This window comes from Lissotriton helveticus, chromosome 3_1 (genome assembly GCF_964261635.1).
Source record: "Lissotriton helveticus chromosome 3_1, aLisHel1.1, whole genome shotgun sequence".
In the NCBI taxonomy this organism is placed as follows: domain Eukaryota; kingdom Metazoa; phylum Chordata; class Amphibia; order Caudata; family Salamandridae; genus Lissotriton; species Lissotriton helveticus.
The window spans coordinates 1,542,272,707-1,542,293,977 of record NC_136061.1 but is presented as its reverse complement, the minus strand read 5'-3'; the positions used below and the strand labels follow the sequence as shown (position 1 = coordinate 1,542,293,977).

At 47.3% G+C, this 21,271-nt stretch overlaps 1 protein-coding gene across 4 annotated transcripts in view; it reads right to left on the bottom strand.

Moving 5' to 3' along the window:
• Positions 1-15,485, bottom strand: part of MPZL3 (myelin protein zero like 3) — a 59,393-nt gene extending 43,908 nt beyond the window's left edge. For 2 of the 4 annotated variants that reach the window (XR_013608818.1, XM_078682257.1), the window contains exon 1: positions 15,104-15,485. Coding sequence is in view for 2 of the 4 variants with exons in the window: in XM_078682257.1 (XP_078538383.1) it covers positions 15,104-15,137 (34 nt within the window). In the remaining 2 variants the exon portion in view is untranslated. The remainder of the gene's footprint in view (positions 1-15,103) is intronic. The other 2 variants (XR_013608819.1, XM_078682258.1) reach the window with 2 other exon arrangements.
• Between the last annotated feature and the right edge of the window lie 5,786 nt (positions 15,486-21,271).

Sequence of the window (21,271 nt, the reverse complement as noted above, 5' to 3'; positions counted from 1 at the left end):
AATCTATCCTGGCTGATGAGGGGTGCAACCCCGAAACCGGTCCTAGGATGCTTGTTTTCAGTCCAGTGAGGACCTGGCCTGGCAGTTCGGGCTGGACTGTTCCCATAGGATGCAGGGTCAGGGGTGATTTGCATATGGCTGGGTCCAAACTGGAATGGCATGAGGAGCAAAAAAACTATGGATTTAGGCCCAGATCTCTGTACTGGGGTGAATGTGTGACATTGTTCTGCATTCTGTCCATCAATTGTTCTTTTTGTACTCGCTAACATTTGCCCAGGGGCCACAAAGTATGGTCTGTGGTGTGACAGAGGGCCACACTGATGTCAACAAGGTGGCAGTAGGAGGTCTGGGTGGGTCAGGGATTGTGTAAGGAGGTCTAAAAAATGTTCAATGGGCAAGCATTTACCTGCAGACTAATAAATGTGTGTCCGTTTATTTAACATTTGCTTCTGTATATTAGTATCAGCAACTAAACAACATCTCTTTCTGCTGTTCATCAGGGGGCCGCGGTTATATCCTGAGTGCAATGCTATTCGTGCCCTGCCAGTAGAATCTTACTGTGATGACATGTTATAGAATGTTATAAGTCAAATGTTCACAGTTGACTGGGCTGAGCAGCATGCTGACTGCTCCCGGTGGGGCTAGTCCTGGGCTGAACTGCTGGAATTGCAACTATTACAATAAATACTCCTGAAATATTACAAATGGCCTGGAGTCAGTTACTACAATTCTATGGCGATGAGTTGACTCAAGAACCTGCGTCCGCTACCTCTCAAGATCAAGTGGGAGTAGCTGGTAACCTACTAGCAAAGAAGCAACTTCTGCATCTACAGCTGCTTATCATCAACCAACTGGCACACCTCAGCCCCACTAGTGACCTCTACATCGGTTGCACTCTACCCAACAGTGCCAGCTCAAGTCTCTGCATGCTGTCCCTACAGCGTCTGTTTCAACTGCAGCTCAAGTCTGTCACTGCTGTCCCTACAGCATCGGTTTCAGCTGCAGCCCAAGCCAGTTCCTGCTGTGTCTACAGAGCCTTAACACTGAAGGTAATCAGCTGCTGCCTGTTTGTGTCTCCAGTGAGGTACTTTTGGTTTCTGCACAAAAACGTTTTTGCATGTGCCTCACAAAATCGAGTTGGTTTGGGACAAGTTTTCGTTTGCCCACTGTTTGTCTACAAGTTACCTTAACCAGTGGCTATGTTGTCTAACTGTCACAATATTCAAGGTTTTCCAGTTCCTGTTGCCGGGACATCTAGATGTGGTCTCTACCAAGGAGGTCCTTGCATGACGTTTTCATGTACCCCTTGCGTCTACAGTAGAAGCAAAAGTCTCTACGTTGGGTCCTGCACCAAAACGGACCTGTCAATTCTGTCAGCTGTCAACGTACTTGTGATCTAAACTACTCACCGGCAACAACGCACGAAGCAGAGCTGTACACATTTACAGTATTGATACTCCGATCTAACAGTTATGCAAATATGGATTTATGGGGTAAGTCTTTTTCGATCCACGTTACATGTGTACCTACGTCAAGACACCTTGTCTTTGATTGTTGGGCAACTTTCATACATTGGGAATGCGTCCCTTCATCAACCGCCGCGTTTTCTTTCAAAAATGCGGTGCAAGTCAATCAGAGCGCGTTTACCTATTTTTTCTTCATGGTGCCTGCGACATCCTCCGTTTTTCCTGCCGGATGCTGCTTCAGGTTCCCTGCTTGCACGGACGTGCTGTGAGCCACCCGGTGCAGTGTAAAAAACCGTTCCGCCATCTTGTGGTTGGACTTCCTCCATGTTTAGGTCGAGCTGGAGAAAGCATGCTGGAGTCCAGCTCGACAACTATAGCCGCCCGTCTCCTGGGAATATGAGACAGGGGTCGGGCACGAGCGTCGACTTCACCTCGTGGGCGCGCACTCCCAGCCCGGCACCGAGCACATCCCCTGCCTCAGATTCCCCGAACAGGCAGAGGCAGGCACAGGTGCACAGGTGCACAGACACACACACACACACACACACACACACACACGGGGACCCTCCACCCACCACACCCTGGAAACTACCAGAGCCCCATGCCTCCCCCCCGAGCCCAACTCCAGGACCTGACCGATTGTCCCCACTGCCGTCCCGGCCCCCACACTCACCTCGGTACCCTCGGCGGACCCTCTGCTCCGTCCTCCCCGAAGGCTGCTCCGCCCGGACATGGGTGAAAGGAACGAGAGGGCTCCGAGCTCCGGCACAGGCTCACCGCGCCTGCGCACACTGACAGCTCCCGCAGGCCGGCATGAGCTAAAGAAGGGACAGTGGAAGTATAACAGGGCACGTACGTCAGGCAGGGGACGCTCACTACGCCTGCGCACAGACAGGTTGACACCGTGAGCCAGGAAGGGCGCGCTCGCTGCGCCTGCGCACAGCAACAGTGCCTCTGCCCGGCATGAGCTAAAGAAGGTACTGAGGAAGCAGAGCAGACAGTAGAGCCAGTGAAGAGGGGGGTGCTTCCTCGCCCGATTCCCAGAGTACGACGGCCGCGGGAAGGTTATTGCTGTGCTGGACACTGGCGTGGACCCTGGGGCGCCGGGTATGCCGGTAACAAAATGTGCATGAAACGCAGGGACGAGACGCGCTTTCGCCACCCTGCACGCGATCAATGCTGTGGGGTGACATGGTTCATTAAACGCATTCTTGTAGATATGACCTCTTACGAGCATCTTCCATTTCACTTTTCACCATTACAGATGCAAAATTGTATGAACATTGGGAGCAACATAATAAAGTATAGGCGGGAAGTAGTGTATGGATAGACATGTATTCTATACCTTGGATCATGAGGATAATTCTGTGCTGTTGTGCCGTTTGGAAATTGTGTGACTTCATGAATTTCTCACCCTAGTTGACACCGCAATTAATTTGTGCATATATGCACTGTTGTACCAGTGCGTAATCTGTGTGCCCTGCATTCCATGACGATTACCCAACCGTGAGGTACAGTGTGTAGTTTGATCAACGACAGAGTGTCTGCATAAATGAAGTCATCAGTTGAGTCGATCATCTTGGCGTATTATTAGCATAGTCCCCAAGAAATTTAAATGGTCTGTTTTTCAGAGAGTTTTCCAAAATATTGTTTGCTTCTGCATGTAGTTTGTAGTTCCTATTTAAAGTGTGTGTGATATCAGACTACTATTCGGATTTTATGAACGGTAAGATATTTGCGTGCATGGAAAAACTACCTTGTAGCTCGAATGTGGCACGTGCCTCTCGGTTTCTGGTGATAGGTTAGTGATGTCTACGGTTTTCTGTGCATTATATAGTTCTGCTCCATAGCTCATAAAAAGGTCGGCAGGAGTGTTTTTTTCTGATTTCGATCTCTTGGGAGCTGCCATGCTGTTTGTCCTTTCTGTTTGGCCTGGGGCTCGTAGAGCTTGGGGCTCGAATGCTTTTGCTTTTATGGATGTTGGTAGCTAATTGTATGTCCAGTTAATTATGTGTCTGTTGCCCTGGGCTGAGAGAAGAAATTAAGATGCTTTTATAGTCGAAGTGAGTATTCATGTGTGCCAGCAAGTTTCATATGGTATGTGTGTGAAAACTCAATGCTAGTTTGCATGAAACTAGGCATGAGCTGAAACATAGTATGGTCATGAAACTCTGAATCAGGGTAGGCGGATACAAGGATCTGTGTGAGACATACACTTAGCACACCCCGAAAAATCATGGGCTTTAGCTATAAGTAAGGACTGTCAATAGACGCCTTTTCTAATTTCTCTTGGTGATTCCGCAGACTTTCTATATTTTCTGCCCCGTGCGTGAGGTGCATCATCAGAGCTGTGTGAATAATAACAGCTGTGAGCCCCTGCGTGAGGTGCATCATCAGAGCTGTGTGAATAATAACAGCTGTGAGCCCCGTGCCTGAGGTGCATCATCAGGGCTGTGTAAATAATAACTGTGTTAGCCCCGTGCCTGAGGTGCATCATCAGAGCTGTGTGAATAATAACAGCTGTGAGCCCCGTGCTGAGGTGCATCATCAGAGCTGTGTGAATAATAACTGCATCAGCCCCGTGCCTAAGGTGCATCATAAGAGCTGTGTGAATAATAACTGCCGGCATCCCCGTGCTGAGGTGCATCATCAGAGCTGTGTGAATAATAACTGCGTCAGCCCAGTGCTGCGGTGCTGCGGTACATCATCAGAGCTGTGTGAATAATAACTGCATCAGCCCCGTGCTCAGGTGCATCAGCAGAGCTGTGTGAATAATAACAGCTGTGAGCCTGTATCTGAGGTGCATCATCAGAGCTGTGTGAATAATAACTGCAGGCATCCCGGTGCTGAGGAGCATCATCAGAGCTGTGTGAATAATAACTGCGTCAGCCCCGTGCTCAGGTGCATCAGCAGAGCTGTGTGAATAATAACAGCTGTGAGCCCGTATCTGAGGTGCATCATCAGAGCTGTGTGAATAATAATTGCGTCAGCCCCGTGCGTGAGGTGCATCAGAGCTGTGTGAATATATTTTTGTGAACAAATATACAGCGTAAAATATTGAGTAAAATGAATTGAGGATGAAATTAGGATTAAAAGTATAAAACGGTCAGTGTACCCATGAAGAAAGAAAGAGTAAATATATCGCATTTGATTCATTTGATTCAAACGTCAGAGTTCGGCTGTGCAGCCTGAATGAATCATACCGCAGGTTCAGATTGGTTTCAGTATTCTGAATAATAACTGCGTCAGCCCCGTGCGTGAGGTGCATCATCAGAGCTGTGTGAATAATAACCGTCAGCCCCGTGCCTGAGGTGCATCATCAGAGCTGTGTGAATAATAACAGCTGTGAGCAACAGCATACTCTTGCACACACTCTCACTGCTCACCAATTCAAAGTTTGCTAAAAATGTTATGCAATGCATTGCCATACACAATGCCAATAACTCAAACTTTAATGCTGCGAGACCTATTGCATTGTAAATGCTTGTTTTGTCAGTGCTGCCAACCACGTCTTCATCGGTGGTGTGGGATTATTTGCAGCGAGTGGGGGCCTGTATTTCTAGATAGTCTAGATAATTTTTCGGAGGCTAAGGGATGTTGTTTTGGACACCGGTGTGTTACTATTACAAGAAGTACTTCAGGGCTCGTTGTCATGGGATCGGGTGATTCCTCGGAGTCAGTCAGCTGTTACAAGGACTGTGGTTAAAGCAATGGAAGCTCTGCAGCAGAGAAACTTGCTGACCCGTGACACTCTGGAGGTACTTTCATACTTCTCCACACGATTCGGAATCTTTGTGGGTCACTAACATCTCCGGGCCATGGTTTTCCTAATGTTTCAAGCTGTGTCAAAGGCATGTTTTTACCTGCCATGCTGTTTCTTACGTTTGCTGTTTTTACTTTGCACTCCAATGTTTTGTTATGTATTTTAAATGCCATTTATTTTTTGTGCATGGTTTGTCCAGACCTTTGTGGGACTATTGTTATAATTATACCATTTACGGTGCACAATGTTTTTACAGTCCAATTTGTCACTGTGCACAGTACTTTGACCTCTTCACAAGGTGTGTTCCTTGGGTTGTTTGTTCCATTGCTATAGTTGCAGTGCACAATGTTTTTAACTCCACATGAGGTGTGTCACACGGGTTCCAGTCCCGTTGCTACACTGCACTACTGGTGCACAACGTTTACCTCCACTCGAGGTGTCTAGCATGGGTTCTATTCCATTTGCTCAGGCACATTGTCTGTACCTCGCCTCGGGGTGCTACTTTATACGAGGGTTTCAGTCCTTTTCACATCACAATATGGGTTCCTACCCGTTTCACTTGTGCACAATTATTATATGGGTTCCTATCCATATCTATTTATTTTGTACATGTCTCACATGTGCACAATTTTATTCTGTCTTCCTCCTGGGAGCTATGCCAGGGTTTTAGTCCCTTTCGCATTAACATATGGGTCCCTACCAATATCTGTTTTTCGACATCACTCAACCTCTCTTTGTTTTCACAATGTCAACTTTACAAGGACAATGGTTCCTATGGGTCTTAGTCCCATCTGTTACTGCTGTATTGCCTTATCTTTCAAGGGTTCGTTTTCGGGTTATAGTCCCGAACCTCACATACAGTTATGAATTATTAATATGCACGTTTGTCTTTACATGTTATTTTTTAATTTTGTATTTATGATGGTGTTTCTTGTGGGTGAGGATTATCCTTATACTTTTCCTCATCTTCCTGGTTTTCTTTTTTCATTTCTGTTCTCTTGGTGATATGTTCGTCTGGTGCCTCGTGTGGATTCTGAGCTTTCCTCTGCTTTTTTGTCGTGTTTTCTTGCTCTGTTGGTTTTTCATTTTTCAACCTCCTTATAATCTTGTTCTGGCCTGTGGGGGCGTTTTGGGGCAGTCGTTCGTGCTTCCTCTTCTCCTCACGCTATTTCTTGCCTTTGCTTTTGTGTATAGAAGGGAGGATGGTTCTTATGTTCTTGTTTTCCTTGCTTCATTATGCTTTTCTCATCTTTTTCGGTTGTGCTTTTCTTTCATTGGTTCGCGGTTCTTATTTCCTCTCCTCTTAATCGTTCTTCTTCTCTCATTGTTGTTCTTTTGTTTATTTGGGAGAAAGGGGGATATGTTATATCCTGAGTGCAATGCTATTCATGCCCTGCCTGTAGAATCTTAATGTGATGACATGTTATAGAATGTTGGGAGTGAAATGTTCACAGTTGACTGGGCTGAGCAGCAGGCTGGCTGCTCCTGGTGGGGCTAGTCCTAGGCTGAACTACTGGAATTGTAACTACTACAATAAATACTCCTGAAACATTACAAACAGCCTGGAGTCAGTTACTACAGCCCCATGTAAAGGTCAAGAGGGCCGCAAGCGCCCCCCCGAGGCCGTACTTTGAGTATCACTGGTTTAGAACCATTACAGCATGCGATGCTTCAATGTAGATTCATAATCACCAGAAATGCCACATGGACTGCGACAACTCTGTGTCCAGACCATCAAAAACACTCCATGTGGCACTTCATTTTACGATAAGAACAATGGTAAATATTACATGTAATACTGTGGTGTTATTTAGAGACAATGCAAACAGCTGATATGGCACCTCAGTTTATGTTAAGACCATCATACCTATCCCCCTGTAACATCTCAATGTATGTTCATTACCATCGCAGAATCCCATTCCGACATCTTCATTTATGTTCAGAAGAAACATCAGAAAAATCCCACCTAACAAGTATACCAGTGTTTCATGCTCCATTGACTCAAGAGAATCAGTCCCTGACCACCACCAGTGGTGAAAAGAGAGGAACAATGGACCTTATCAGAGGAAAGGCTTTGTTCCCCTGGGCAGAACAATACACAGCCCATACCTCTTTGAAGACATCTCCAGACAGTTGTGTGGCAGTGGCCACAAAAGGTGAGATAAGTCACAGACCTTGGCATGTTGATATACCATGGGGTCTACTCTCCAACACATTCAACGCCCCTTTTTGCACATCCTCAGTCATGGTGTCTCCTCCAAGTACAATTCTTAAAGGGGTAGCAACCTCACAGGGAAAGCAAAATAAAGGAGGAACACATGAGTGGCATGAATGCCAGGTCAAACTACAGACATCTAACAGTTTACAAAATCATGCTTTAGCAAAGCAAATTGGTCTGCAATAATTTAACAAGGCACGTAAACGCAGGCATTCACAAAAGCTATTTTGCAAGCACAAGTGCAGTTTATTACGTTAAGGAATTCCCAATTGGTTTTGTATATGGTGGGAGGAAATAAAGATTACTTTGTGTAGTAAATGCATATAGGAGATGAATGAATGTGACAAACAGTATGATGATTGAGTGTACTCTGCAAGTGTAAAATAGTCACTTATGCATTCCATTAGCTGCAATTCCTTTAAGGTGGAGGGATAAACAAAATAGCCATAAGCTTGCGGTGAGAGAGTAATACTCCCTCTGGGTGGAATTAAACATCTCTCTACGATTATTTTAAATAATTGGTTACAAGAAGTCAAAAAAGACATCTGCACTGTCAAGCCAGATCCAAATATACTTGTTAAAATAACGTGGACCCGGTATTACACGACTGCACTGCCTACAAACACACCGCTCTTCCCTACCCAGTAATTAGGCGTTCACACTCTGCAGAATCCTGTGCCAATATGCCAAGGCAGAGCGGCTGGCATCAAACTGCTGCCTCGGCTGTTCCTGGCAAGAGAAGACTATTAATTTTAAAGGAGGCCAAGAAAAAACAGGAAGAAGATGCATCAGTTGCGTAAAATGCCCTGTAAACATGATGACAGGCGTTGTGCGCATCCCTGCAATGCAGCCCTGGTAGTCAGGCTGAACAGGATACGCAGGAAGTGACTTCAACACACCAGATGAGGCATCTCTCCTACCAGAAGCTTCTGGACCAAACACCCCCAGCTTCCAATTGTTGCGAGTCATCTACAACAGCTTCAGTCAATCCTAGCTTTCTACCAAAAGCAAGTTGCATTCTGGGACTTGGTAGCTGAGCTGTGAACAGCAAGTATTTGCTGAAAATAAAATTAACATTTAAAAAAGTGTTGTTGGCTAAATGGCCAGGGCTGGTTAAAGGTCTGAAACGTCACCAGAGGCCTCATACTCGTTATGAAGAGCCAGAAAGGCTTGAGAGTGGAAATAGTTAAAAGCACAGACTGAAAAAGACTATACATATGAACTGCTAAAATATCTCCTACATACAACTATCCCTCGACAAAAATTTCCACCGATTGTATATTTCTAATTCCAACAGAACTCACTTCCTGACACCTTAATAAAGGAAGGGTGGGTCAATTTACTATTTTTTATCAAGTGCCAGCTTATATGAGAGCAGAGGCTTGCTAATGGGTCTGGATGCCAGTCAACACTTTTGTACAGAGATATTGATGTACGACCAATAATTTGACAGAATATATTTTTCATTAGATGATTTCACAGTCCATTAGTTGAGTGCCTGTATTCAGATGCTACCAGGGCACAAGTCCTAAAAAACAGACGTGGGGAGTCTGACCTAGTTTGGCAGTATGCATGTGACATCACGGCGCACAACATCACACATGGAATCACAGGAACTGACATCATAAAAAGTGGCATCACAAGCCACGACTTTACAGGAAGTGGCATCACAAGAAGTGACATCAGATCTAAAGCCCTCACATATACGTTGAGCAGTTCTATCATGTGTACGTGTGAGCGCATTGCAAGGACAATAGCACAGTGAGCTATGGAAGATGATATGTGACTTCTACACCTTTCAATACCCCAGTTTTATGTAACACATTGTGTACATTCATTTACAAACGTATATAATGTATTGTACATGTAATATGCACGTTTTGATGTAAAGCACTCCGACACCCTGCATTGGACTGAGTAGGGCTCTAGAAGACAAAATTGTGGTACTTATGAATTATTTCAACGCCTCCACAGGGGAAGTAAGCTCTATATAAATGCAATTTTCTTTGTGTAAATACTGGAAAAGACCAACACCTCTGATATTCTTACAGTGCATGCATATCTCCTAAACAGGGACTGAACAAAGTGAAAAGTTGCCTCTCTTAAGTATGTGTGAAGTGCTAACAAGGTGTGAGCCTTTGTTTTGCCTCCACTTCATTTGTACCAGGTGTGAGGCTCCCGACTGCTCCCAGCCAAGAGATTGAACAAAAGGCGGCCTGATGACCCCTCAAATTCGGCCTTTGTTATGGGCCCAGTATCAGACTACAGGCAGTAGCCCATACACCCCAAGGAGACTAGGACAATAATCTATAACAAACAACAGTGTCTCAAGCAAGGGTATTATTTTAAGGTCAAGTACTGTGGCGCAATTAGTCAAGGTGGATTAAATCCAAAGGGGGAGAACATTTGACGTGGTATATACAAGGATGGTGATTGGCGCGACAAGGAACATGTGGGATTTAAAATTCTTTACATATTGGGATTACCCAGACAGTTAATCATACATTAATACCAAAATAAGTGGGATATCAGTAAAAGGGGGCGCCAAGAGCTCCGCTGTGGAAGTAGACGGCGTTTCGTCCTGCAGAAGTGTTAGGCTATCATCAGGAGCAGGTTGCGGTTTAGTTAAGGTTGTAGTGTTGGGGATAGTAGGATACATACATTTCAATATATAGGTGTTCTATTTGTGGTTGTGTTCCTTAAGGTGTGCAACCAGGGGTGCTGTCAACACACTGCATCTAATGAGACTACGGTGTTGCAAGATACGCTCTTTGACCATCTGGGTGGTTTGGTCAATGTACAGGAGATTACAGGGTCAGCGTATGGAGTAGATGACATTCTGGGATCTGCAGTTGGTGAAGGATTTAAGGTCATGTTTTTCTCCATTATGTTCAAAACATTTAGTGTTCAATGTGTTGGAGCATGCAGCGCATCTTTGCCATTTGTGGTGTCCAAGAAGCATTGGGCGGTTCCATAATCCTCTGACTGTTTCATCCCTGGCGTTGGTTTGTGGCCATATGACGGCATGTACCAGATGGTCCGAGACGTTCTTACCCCTGCGATATGAGAACAAAAGGTGAACCACCTTATTTTGTATTAATGTATCATTAACTGTCTGGGTATCCCAAATATGTAAAGAATTTTAAATCCCACAGGTCTCTTGTCACGCCCATCACCATCGCTGTATATACCACGTCACGTGTCACTTGCGCCGTCACCAACCTTCATGAGCACTTGTGCACAGTATTTTGTAGGTTACATGTCATTTAATGTAACGCAGTGCTACCATTCCATGTGCTTGTACATATGAAGTTTAATATGTCCAACATGTCTATCGATTGAAATACAATTTACCTTTACATGAAAATGCCTCCCTGGTTTGCTCCCCCTTTGGATTTAATCCACCGTGACTAATTGTGCCACATGTACTTGGCCTTAAAATAATACCCTTGCTTGAGACACTTATTTGTTATAAATAATTTGTTATGGGCCCAGCAGGAGTATTAAATAAGAACGCCCCATCCCTGCCAGCACGTTGTTGCTTGTTGCAGATGGAACACAGACAACGTGTAGGCGCTGCTGAAAGTGACCCGATGTTTGGAAATTACACTGGGATGAGTTCAGCACATTATTCAGTGGGGCCCAAATTCTTGGCAAGGTGGGCGGCTTTCACCCTGTAAAAGAAGTGGGTGGACGCCGTCCACTTGCGTGTTCCCGCAACTTGTGCCCTGGATGCTACCCTTTAACTACAGATTCACCTTTGGTCTTATGCCTACTGAAGCGTTCATGGACTGAAAATGCGTGTACCGCAGAACGCCTCCTTTCATTCTAGAGCGATAACGGGCACGCAGAGAGCTTCTTTGATTCTCCCTGGGACAGCTAAAATAAGCATAATGCCTTGCATAAATAACAGCTTACAAACAAATAGGACTGGCCAGCTGGTGGTCTACATTTTCGCAACTTGTGAAAGCATTGTCTGCTGTTAGTTATGTTGACAGATGTTTCTATTTGTTTTTTGTTGTGGTCCCTTTGAAGCAGTCTAATAATCTAATCCCACGAGCTTCATTAAACTTGAGTCATTAAAGCTAAACAATTAGTGATCATTGTATTGTATTGCAAGGATAAATAGCACTTACTACCCCTATGTGGGACACTGAAATGCATGGCAGCATGCTACTCTATATATGGCATGTGGTTAGAAAGGGGTTGTCTTCGTTTTGATCACATGTGGGAAATGTTTCCATGTTGTGCACGATGACCGCCAAGATGAGGTTATCGTGTTATGGGACACAGCACTTAGCAGTGTGATGGAAGAAGAAGTGTGAGAGACAGCCACTCAGTTTCTGGTTTTCAATAAACTGGCAGCTTTATGGTATTTATTATTTCCATAGCCCTCTTAGCTGCTTACTACACTGCCTGTCCATTGTGAGACTTTTCGTTAACATTTTATGCTCCTGATGAGGCATAGGCTAGAGGGAATGGTGGAGAAAATTGGCTGCAATGAATATGGTTAATATCAACGCATATCTAATTGTCATTATGAGGTGTCAAGAAGAGGTTATAGAATGTTTCTTTTTTTTGTTGGGACCTGCAATGGAGGAATGGAGGAATAACTTAAAGTCCTCAGTTGGCCAGCGGCATATGGCAGATCTCTTCAGTTATTTCATGCCTATTCAGTAGGAAGGGTGTTTTTTTTGCTGTGGGCTGGCACAATACTGGGTGATGGGCATTGCCTTTAGCAGTTTTGTCTTGTGTATGGGTAAGAGCACCAAGCAGTAAAAGGGAATTATTATGCAGCCTGTATGAACTACAATTGTCTGCACGACTGCAGATAATTATATTAGTATGGGTTATAATCTGCATTGCAATTGCGTAGCACCTACTACCCCATACGAGGCAATGTAGTGCTGTACACCAAGGAGCACACAGCTCAGGAACTCCCGTTTTTTTTTTATCGTTGGTGGTTATTGGGATTAGTACTGCACTCTAAGGAAACCATTTCATGCATTTACTACATTTTCTATGTGTAGGCTAAATTAAAAGTAGTTAGGTGTGATCTTTAGTAGGAGGGTGTGTGTTAATTCATGCATTGATTGGCTGTATTATTAGATGTTTTAAGTTGTGGTCAGTTTTCATGCAGGTTTTTTTAGGAATATTGTGGAGGCTTTCTGAGATAGAAAGCAAAACTATGAACAGAAGCAACCTTATTTGAATGTGTTAAATCAGCACAGACACCATCATCACTCATGGGGTGAATAGAATTAAAATGAATATGCTTTCATTATTCCATAAAATCCGATGAAAGTAAACTACAAAACCAGGAGTGCTGTATTTAAAATGATTGCGCTAGAGATGCTCTTCTCCCTTCCTTGTGATGATCAGGGTGGGGTGAAGGAGACATAGTTTGTTTCAGTACATTTTTGTAAAGTAATGTCTTCTCAGGACAGGCCACACTAAGGCCACATAACTGCCATACCTTGACGTGCTATATGGTAGCAATATATAAAAATGAACAACCATGTCAGTCATTTACTGTTATGAACACTTTTACAAATAAAAACCAGCAAAATCATCAATTCAGGTGAAAAGACAGTAATACTCAAAAAAGACAAATAGTACAAGCGATAAATCACTGTTAACAAAATATGCCATTGATAGTTGTGGAAATGGTAAAAAGCTATATCCCTAAAGCGAATGCCTGCACACTTTAGTGAAGTATCTTGAGAAGGCCTACCTGAGGGCTGCTAGTTGTGGAATTAATATTATTATTAAGCGTTCTTATATAGCGCTCGATTACCCGTAGGCATCTCGGCGCTTGCCTTGAGAACCCGTCCTGGTTTTTCCCTGCGAGATACCCGTACTGGGCATCCCCAAGGTGAAAGCCAGGCATCCCGCCGCGGGGTGGCTGCCGCGGGGGGGGGGGGGGGGGGGGGGGGGGGGGGGGGGGCGTAGCGGAGATTAAGCAAGCTAATGCCCAGAGCTGCAGAGTGTGAACCTGTGACTCGAGTAGGCACCGAAACGAGAATTATCGAGTCAGTGGATATTTGGGCTCAAGACCCTGCCGCGTCGGGAATTGAACCCTGGTCCCGGGTCTGACCTCTGCTTCAGGGTCTGCCGCCTCTAACCAGTGAGCCACACTTCTCCAATTGTCTTTGTGATTTAAATTTCACATCTTCACACCGCTTGGTAGATTTTCAATAGTTTAATGAACACTATTTTTTGTCTAGGTTGATTCATAAAAGCCCACGAAGCGCGGTCGTGCCAACAATTTCAAGTTCTGCTAACTAAAAAAGTAAATAGAGCACAAGAGTGTCACACATGCTAGAAAAATCTCATGGGACCAGCAAACAATTCCCCTTAGCAGTTGAACGGGTGACTTGGTATCTCACTGACTGTCCTAGATATCGTACAGAGGAAATTCTATTTCAGAAGTAAAATTCTCCCATCATAGAAATCAAGATTTTAAAAGAATCAACAAAACTTCCACGCCAAGAAGTGGTTGCACTAATTGCAAAGAAGCAAGTAATCGTTTAACAGCTCCTAAGCTACCCTAGATGCAATCACTTTCCCATTTACTTGCCCATTACTAACAAACACCGATGTCGCAAGGTCGCCAACTTTACTCTCATCTACTCAATATTTATGTTCCATGGAGTCTGCCCCTGATCTTTCGCTTGTCATTTACTCTTTTTGTCTAAAAGTTGCTTTCCACCCATCATTAAGTTTTACATAGTTTGAAAAAGGGGAGGCCTGTCCCTGGTTTACTTACATTGTCAAAAGTAAACATTCTACGGATGAAACATGCTGCCTCCATCGTCTCAGTGCCCTTTCAAATCCCACGAATGAATGCTTTCTAGCGCACACTGTGAGAGGAAACACTTCCACACACTTGAGCAATAGTGCTCATAAACCGTGTACGTGCGAATACTCTAATGCAGCCCTAACAGAGTACAAGTACTGGACCAAAATATAGAAACCTAACCTGGCGAGCAATGTTAGATATGTGTCACTTGCGGTACAAAGAGCCCCGCTAAGATACGTGGACAATAGGATGCTTATACGAATGCAGTGATATTAACAACCTACAACGGTGCTCATAAATGTTCCTACTAACTGGTTGAGGTCATAGAAAATACGAGAAGTGGTTATAATGTCACAATAAAATGACACTGTTGTGGTGACGTGTTACCGAGGTTACTATAAAGTCACAATAAAATGACAATTATGTGGTGACGTGTTACCGAGGTTACTATAAAGTCACAATAAAATGACAATTATGCGGTGAAGGGTTACTGAGGTCCGGCTGAAAGCGGAGCAACGCCGCTTTGAAGTGCTGGCAACGCCGGAGAGCCATTAAAAGCATAACAGCGAAGCTCATAAATGATGGGGAAATTCGATTAAAAAGTAACAACACTGACGAAAAGTGGTGGTGTGGGGCCCTTAAAAAGTTACGATCTCGACTGGCAAAGTTCCATTGGACATGTAGTGACCCTGCCGAGAAGTGCTGATAAAACCTGATTAAGTAGTACTATATGTACACTAGCTGAGACGTGGCGTTAATCTCCTGTGACAGAACAAGGCCATGGTATGCATCGTCAGTTTAACCCCGAGGTCCCATTAACGTTGGGGCTCCATCGCACTGCCAAAGAGACTCACCCAGTAACAGCAGCAGAAGCCTCCCGAGCCCCATCCCCTCCTCGGCTCCAGCTCGGGACAGCTCTCTCGAATGTTGATAGGTGCTGTCGTAAACTAAAGGAGACTCAGGTGATACCGGAAATGACGCAGACTGGTAATACAGGAAGTGGAGTAGAATTTGCGATTTCAGAAACACAGTAAACGAGCGGTTCAGGGAATGGGGGTGGCGGGTATGATAGGTAGGGCGTCACAGTACCACTTCTGAAAGATATGTAAACTGTGCGATACAGGTAGGTAATCTCAGTGAGCAAAGCAAATCGCCTACACTGAAATTAAGGTAGAGCAGGTGATGCCGCAAATGCTCAACCCGCCACTCCCAGAAAGTTGCTCCCACAACAGGTATGAAAAGAAGCCCAACTTCCTGTTGATAATCGTCCGAAAGCAGCTAAGCGCACACACTGATGTAGATAGGCGCCGAAATTGCCTTGGTGGGGGACGGGACGGAGGAGGTTGTTAAAGAAACTTGAAAAAATAAATAATTAAACATGCAGAAATAAATTTTCTATTCATTTGCGCGGGATTTCACAAAGCACTTGCTGCAGATATTTCCGTTTAAATTACAGAGCGTTGATTACAGTTCCAGCAAAGTAAGTAAGCCAGTCGTTCTGTTTTGTGCGGGGTTGTACCTCTGTATACGGCCTTGGTCTGTCCCAGTGCCACACAGAGGTAATGGGGAACGTTAACTGTCCCGCTTTTTGCTCGTTCCTGGACAAGCAGAAGAGGCCCAGCGCCAGCAGGGTGTCCATCACTCTCTTCCAGCCTTAAAAGAGCTGTAAAACAAGTGTCCCTGTGTCTGAGAGTAATTGCAGCTCCAGAGGAATCCTGCACGATGCATGTAGGATAGGGTGACCAGAATTCTATGTCAGGACGGAGGCGAGGATTATGCAGTCCTTTCTTCTCTTTATTACAACAGCAATTCAAAGACAAGCATTGGAAATGCAATAGGTCTCGCATGAGGCGGTTTTATACATTTTGGTTATCCATTCGTTGTGGGCAAGAGATGGGGAGATTAACGGTGACGGAGGGCAGGGCGCAGACCTTTGCAGCTGTGAGCGCATTCAATTAATGAAAAGAAAGAGAAGACACGGCCGGCCGGCCGTGAAACTGAAAGCACGGCCGGCCGGCTGTGAAAAAGCCTTTGATGCAGCAGGGGGTAATTAGGGGAGGAGAATGGCTGGGCTGAGGCAGAGCGCATTACCTCCTCGTCCTGTCTCCCCGTCCCATTCCTGACAAGTGAGCAGCTAGTCTGCTCTACAGAAACCCATACCTAGCTGAGCTGTTTGCACTTCCCCCTATGATGACGTCACCATCACGTGACTATAAAGGGGGAAGTGCATCTAATCAACATCCTGTTCTTTTTTTTCTGCGATCCTGAGACCGCGTTCCTGGCTGTGCTGTTCGGGGTTGCCGTTATACCGGGTGAGTTCCCTGCTGTTGTATTTGTAGATGCGGCGGCGTGCTTGAGCGGCCGCCTTTTTTCTCGCGCTGCTGATCCCCCCGCGATGCCTCTTGTGTTTGGGGCTGTTGCTTTGCACGCGGCTCGCGTTAGCGAGCGTCTCTGTTTTGGGGCACTGTTTGTACACGCAGCTCGCGTTAGCGGCCGTTTTTTGTCATTTCACTCACCGGGCTTTGGTTGGCCTGCTCCAGCGGCCGTCCCTGGGTTTCCTCCGGTCCTTTTTCGCCCTGCTTTAGCGGGCTGGGGCTTAGCAGGAGCTGGTGTTGTGGCGCTCTGTTAGTTTGTGCATTAGGGGGCGTGTTGGCTGCTAATTGGGCTTTTTTATGCCGGCCCATTTCCTTTCCTGCCACAGGTGTTCGGGTCCTCGTCCTGTATATATGGGGTCTTTCTTGGATGTTTTTTTGTCCTTGTTTTTTTTTGCCTGTTGGCGTGGTTTTTGGACTTGTGCTCGGATGGATGCTGAGGCTTCGTCTTCTGCGTCCCCTCTGGATGCCCTGCGCCTCCTTGTCGGTGAGGCTGTGGCTGCTGCTTTCCTGGCTAGGGATGCGGCGGGTCCTCCTCCCAAGAGACTTGGTGTTTCTGTGGATCCACTGGCTGACCCTGAGGATGACTTGGGTCCTGCAGAGGATGAGGGTGTGCGTGGACGTTTTGTTCAGGGTGCTGAGTTCACTGAACTGTTCGCACGTTAGGTCCAGTTTGGGGTTCTCTCCTCCTGCCGCTGATGTTTTGGAGGATGACTTCTTCACGCAATATGTGCAGCCTGCTCCTGATTCTTTGCCTTTGCACAGTGCTATTCGCAAGGTGTTGTCCCACGAATGGCAGGAGGTGGACAAGTCTGCTTTTCCTCGTTTCCTGTCTCGGCGTTACCCTCTGGAGGGTTTTTCTGCTGAGTTACCTCAGGCTGTGAAGGTGGATAATCTGATGGCTGGCCTCTCTTCTCAGGGTTTGGTCGTTTCTGAGGACGCCCTTCCTGCAGACGCTGTGGTTAAGCGTATTGAAGGTGCTGTGAAGCGTTGTTATGCTGCTTCCAATTTTTCCGTCCGTGCGACTGCCTATTCCAACTATATGGTTCAGTCGCTCCTTAAGGATTTCCATTCCCTGTCGGTTCTACTGCAGGACGGCGAGGATGCCACGCCTCTTTTGTCTTTGATGGAGCAACAGGTTAGATACCTGTCGGATATTTCCTTTGACAATTTGGGGGCGGCAGCGGCTGCTTCTGGTGCTTCCATCGCTGCCCGTCGTCATATTTGGATGCGTTCCTGGAAGGCGGACTCTTCACAGAAGTCGGTCCTCCTTAAGTTGCCCTTTACGGGTTCGAAGGTGTTCGGTCCTCAGCTGGAGGGTATGGTCAAGCAGTCTGCTGAGAACCGCAAGCTAGTGGCTCCGGTCCGCCCTCCTTCTCGGGGTCGTGGATTTGGTTACCGTCGCGCCTTTGGGCCTCCTGCTCGTGGCGCTTCTCAGCCCTTTCGTGGCAGGGGTCGTGGCTGGGGGGCCCCTGGAAGTGCCAAGCCCCGGGCCGCTGCCGGTGTTGCCGCCCCTGCTTCCTCCTCTTCTCAATGTCTGTCTGCCCTTGCCGGTTGGTGGTCGCCTCCAGTCCTTCCGCGCCCAGTGGTTGTCGGTTCCGGATGCCTGGGCAGTTCAGACTATTTCGGTAGGTTGCCGGATCGAGTTTTCCTCTCCTCCACCTCCGGGTTTTGTTCAGACTCCCCTGCCGCGTCTTCCTCTGCGCAGGGATGCTTTGTTGGCAGGCGTGCGACTCCTGTTGGAGGAGAGGGCTATTGTGGAGGTTCCTCCTCTGGAGAGGGACAGGGATTGCTATTCAATCCTCTTTCTGGTCTCAAAGAAAGACACTTCGGATCTTCGTCCTGTTTTGGATCTGAAGCGGGTCAATCGCTTCGTTGTCCACCGTCCGTTCAAGATGGTGACGCTCCAGTCCATCCTGCCTCTGGTCCTGCCGGGGGGTTTCCTGGCGTCCCTGGATCTCATTGATGCGTAGCTTCACGTTCCTGTACATCTGGAAGACCAGCGTTTTCTCCGATTTGCTGTGGGGGCCCTTCACTATCAGTTCCGGGTGCTCCCTTTCGGCCTTTCCTCGGCGCCCAGAGTGTTCACCAAACCCTTGGCCCCCTTGGTGGGTATCCTTCATTCCTGGGGTCTTCTGTTTTTTCCATACCTGGATGACTGGTTGATTGTTTTTCCTTCTTTTTCACAGGCTCTGTCGGATGTGGACCAAGTGTGTCTTCTGCTCGGTTCCTTTGGGTTCCTTATCAACCACAGGAAGTCCTCCCTGGTGCCCTCCCAGTCCCTGAAGTTCCTGGGGGCTCTCTTCCGCATGGACTTGGACATGGTTTTTCTCTCGCAGGAGCGCCAGTTGACTTTGTTTCGTCACCTTTCCTGGCTTCTGTCCCAGTCCCGGGTGTCTGCCCGTCTCTGGCTGCGGAGTCAGGGGGAGATGGCTTCCACTCTGCATCTCCTTCCTTGGTCCAGACTCCATCTGTACCCCCTGTTGCATCATGTCCTGTCACACTGGGATCCTGCCTCCTTGGACTACGAGACTCTGATCCCTGTCACTCCGGGGATTCGGGCGGATCTCCACTGGTGGTTGTCCCCTCTCTCTCTTTCCCGGGGGTTCGATCTCCTTCCTCCTCAGTCTGTGGTCGTGTTGTCCACGGATGCCAGTGCTTTGGGGTGGGGTGCCGTTCTGAGTGCCTCCAAGGCTCAGGGTCGGTGGTCCAGTTTCGAGTCCCTCCCGTCATCGAACTGGAAGGAGTTGAGGGCGCTTTGGTTGGCTCTTCTTTGGTTCGCTCCTCTCCTTCGGGGTCGGGCGGTCTCTGTGCAGACGGACAATCAGGTGGTTCGTTCTTATGTGAATCACCAGGGGAGCATGTGTCGTGCTCTGTTTCTCCTGTCCCGGGAGATCGGCCTTTGGGCCGAGTCGAGTCTCCTGTCTCTGACGGCGGTCTATCTTCCGGGGAAGGAGAATGGGCCTGCGGATTCTTTGAGCAGGGTGTTCCCCTCCTCTGTGTCCCTCTGTCTGTCCCCGGATCTGTTAGATCTGATTGTCCTCCGGTTCCGCCTTCCTTGGCTGGATCTTTTCACCTCGGAGGAGACCGCCCTTCTTCCTCGGTTTTGCAGCATAGTTCCCTCTCCGTTGGCGCGGGCTACCGATGCTTTCTCGATTCCTTGGTCGAGGAGTCTGCTGTTTGCCTTCCCTCCGTTTGCCTTAATTCCGAGGGTCCTCCGGAAGATTCGTTGGGATCGGGCTGAGGTTCTCCTGGTGGTCCCGGAATGGTCTCGGCAGTCTTGGTTCCCCCTTCTGTTGACGTTTTCGGTTTGCCCTCATTGGAGGTTTCCGCTCTCTCCCTCCCCGCTGCGGGCTCCTCTTCTGGGGGTTTCCTCCCTGCGTCGCCTCCAGCTGGGGGTTTGGCGCTTGAGAGGATGAGTTTACTGAGTCTGGGTTGCTCGGTTGAGGTTGCCCGTTGTCCCCAGCTTTCTCGCCGTCCTTCCAACCTGATGTCGTATGACCGTCACTGGAAGAATTTCTCCTCCTGGTGTCTTGTGAGGGGTCTCTCTTCTGCCTCCTGTGAGGCCGTGAAGGTTTTGGACTTCTTGCAGGATGGTTTCGTCTTGGGGCTTGCGGTTTCTTCCCTTCGGGCCGAATGGGCTGCCATTCTGGCTTTCCGGGGTTCTTCTGTTTCCTCTGTCTCCCTGTTGGTGGCTCACCTTCTCCGGAGTTTCTTGCTTCAGCGTCCTGTCTCTCGTTCTCCTGTGCCTCCTTGGGATCTTCCCTTGGTTCTCCGGGCTTTGACGGGTCCTCCTTTCAAGCCTTTGGACTCCGTGGCCCTGAAGTTCCTTTCTGCTACGGTTATTCTCCTGGTGGCCATTACTTCCGGGCGGAGGGTTGGTGAGATTAGGGCGCTGATGGCTTCCCCTCCCTTCTTGCGCTTTTGCGATGATAAGGTCATTCTCCGTCCGAGTCAGTTCTTTCTTCCTAAGGTGGTGTCTTCCTTTCACTGTCAGGAGGATATTGTTCTCCCGGTATTTTTTCCGGCTCCTGCCTCTCCTGAGGAGGTGCTCCTCCATTCGTTAGATGTGCTGAGGGCTCTCCGCATCTACTTGGAGCGTACGGCTGGTTTCCGTAAAGTTGATTCCCTCTTTGTTACCTATGGCCTCTCGGGACTGGGGCTTCGTCCTTCTTTGTCCACCTTGTCTCGTTGGGTCAGGGGCACTGTGGTTTCTGCTTACGATTCTGCCCACTGTCCTCTGCCTTCTTCTGTTCAGGGTAGGTCGACTAGGAGCGTGTCGTCCTCCTGGGCCATGTTCAAGGGGGCCTCGTTGAAGGACATTTGCAATGCTGCCACGTGGGCTTCTCCCCATACTTTTGTTACACATTACCGTCTTCAGTTGGGGATGGCGGCCTCTGCTGCCTTTGGGGCTTGTGTCCTGTCTCCTGTACATGATTTCTAGTTTGTACTGTTTTCGGATGATTAAAATGGACCTGTTTTTTGCACATCCTTTCTGGTCTGTTTTTTCTCACAATCACCGTGTGCTTGGGTATGGGCTCACTTGTCAGGAATGGGACGGGGAGACAGGACGAGGAGGTAATGAGAGCAGCCTGATTCTACAAGGCGCCGCTCTTCTGCTATACCTGAACCTTTTAATAACTTTGTCTG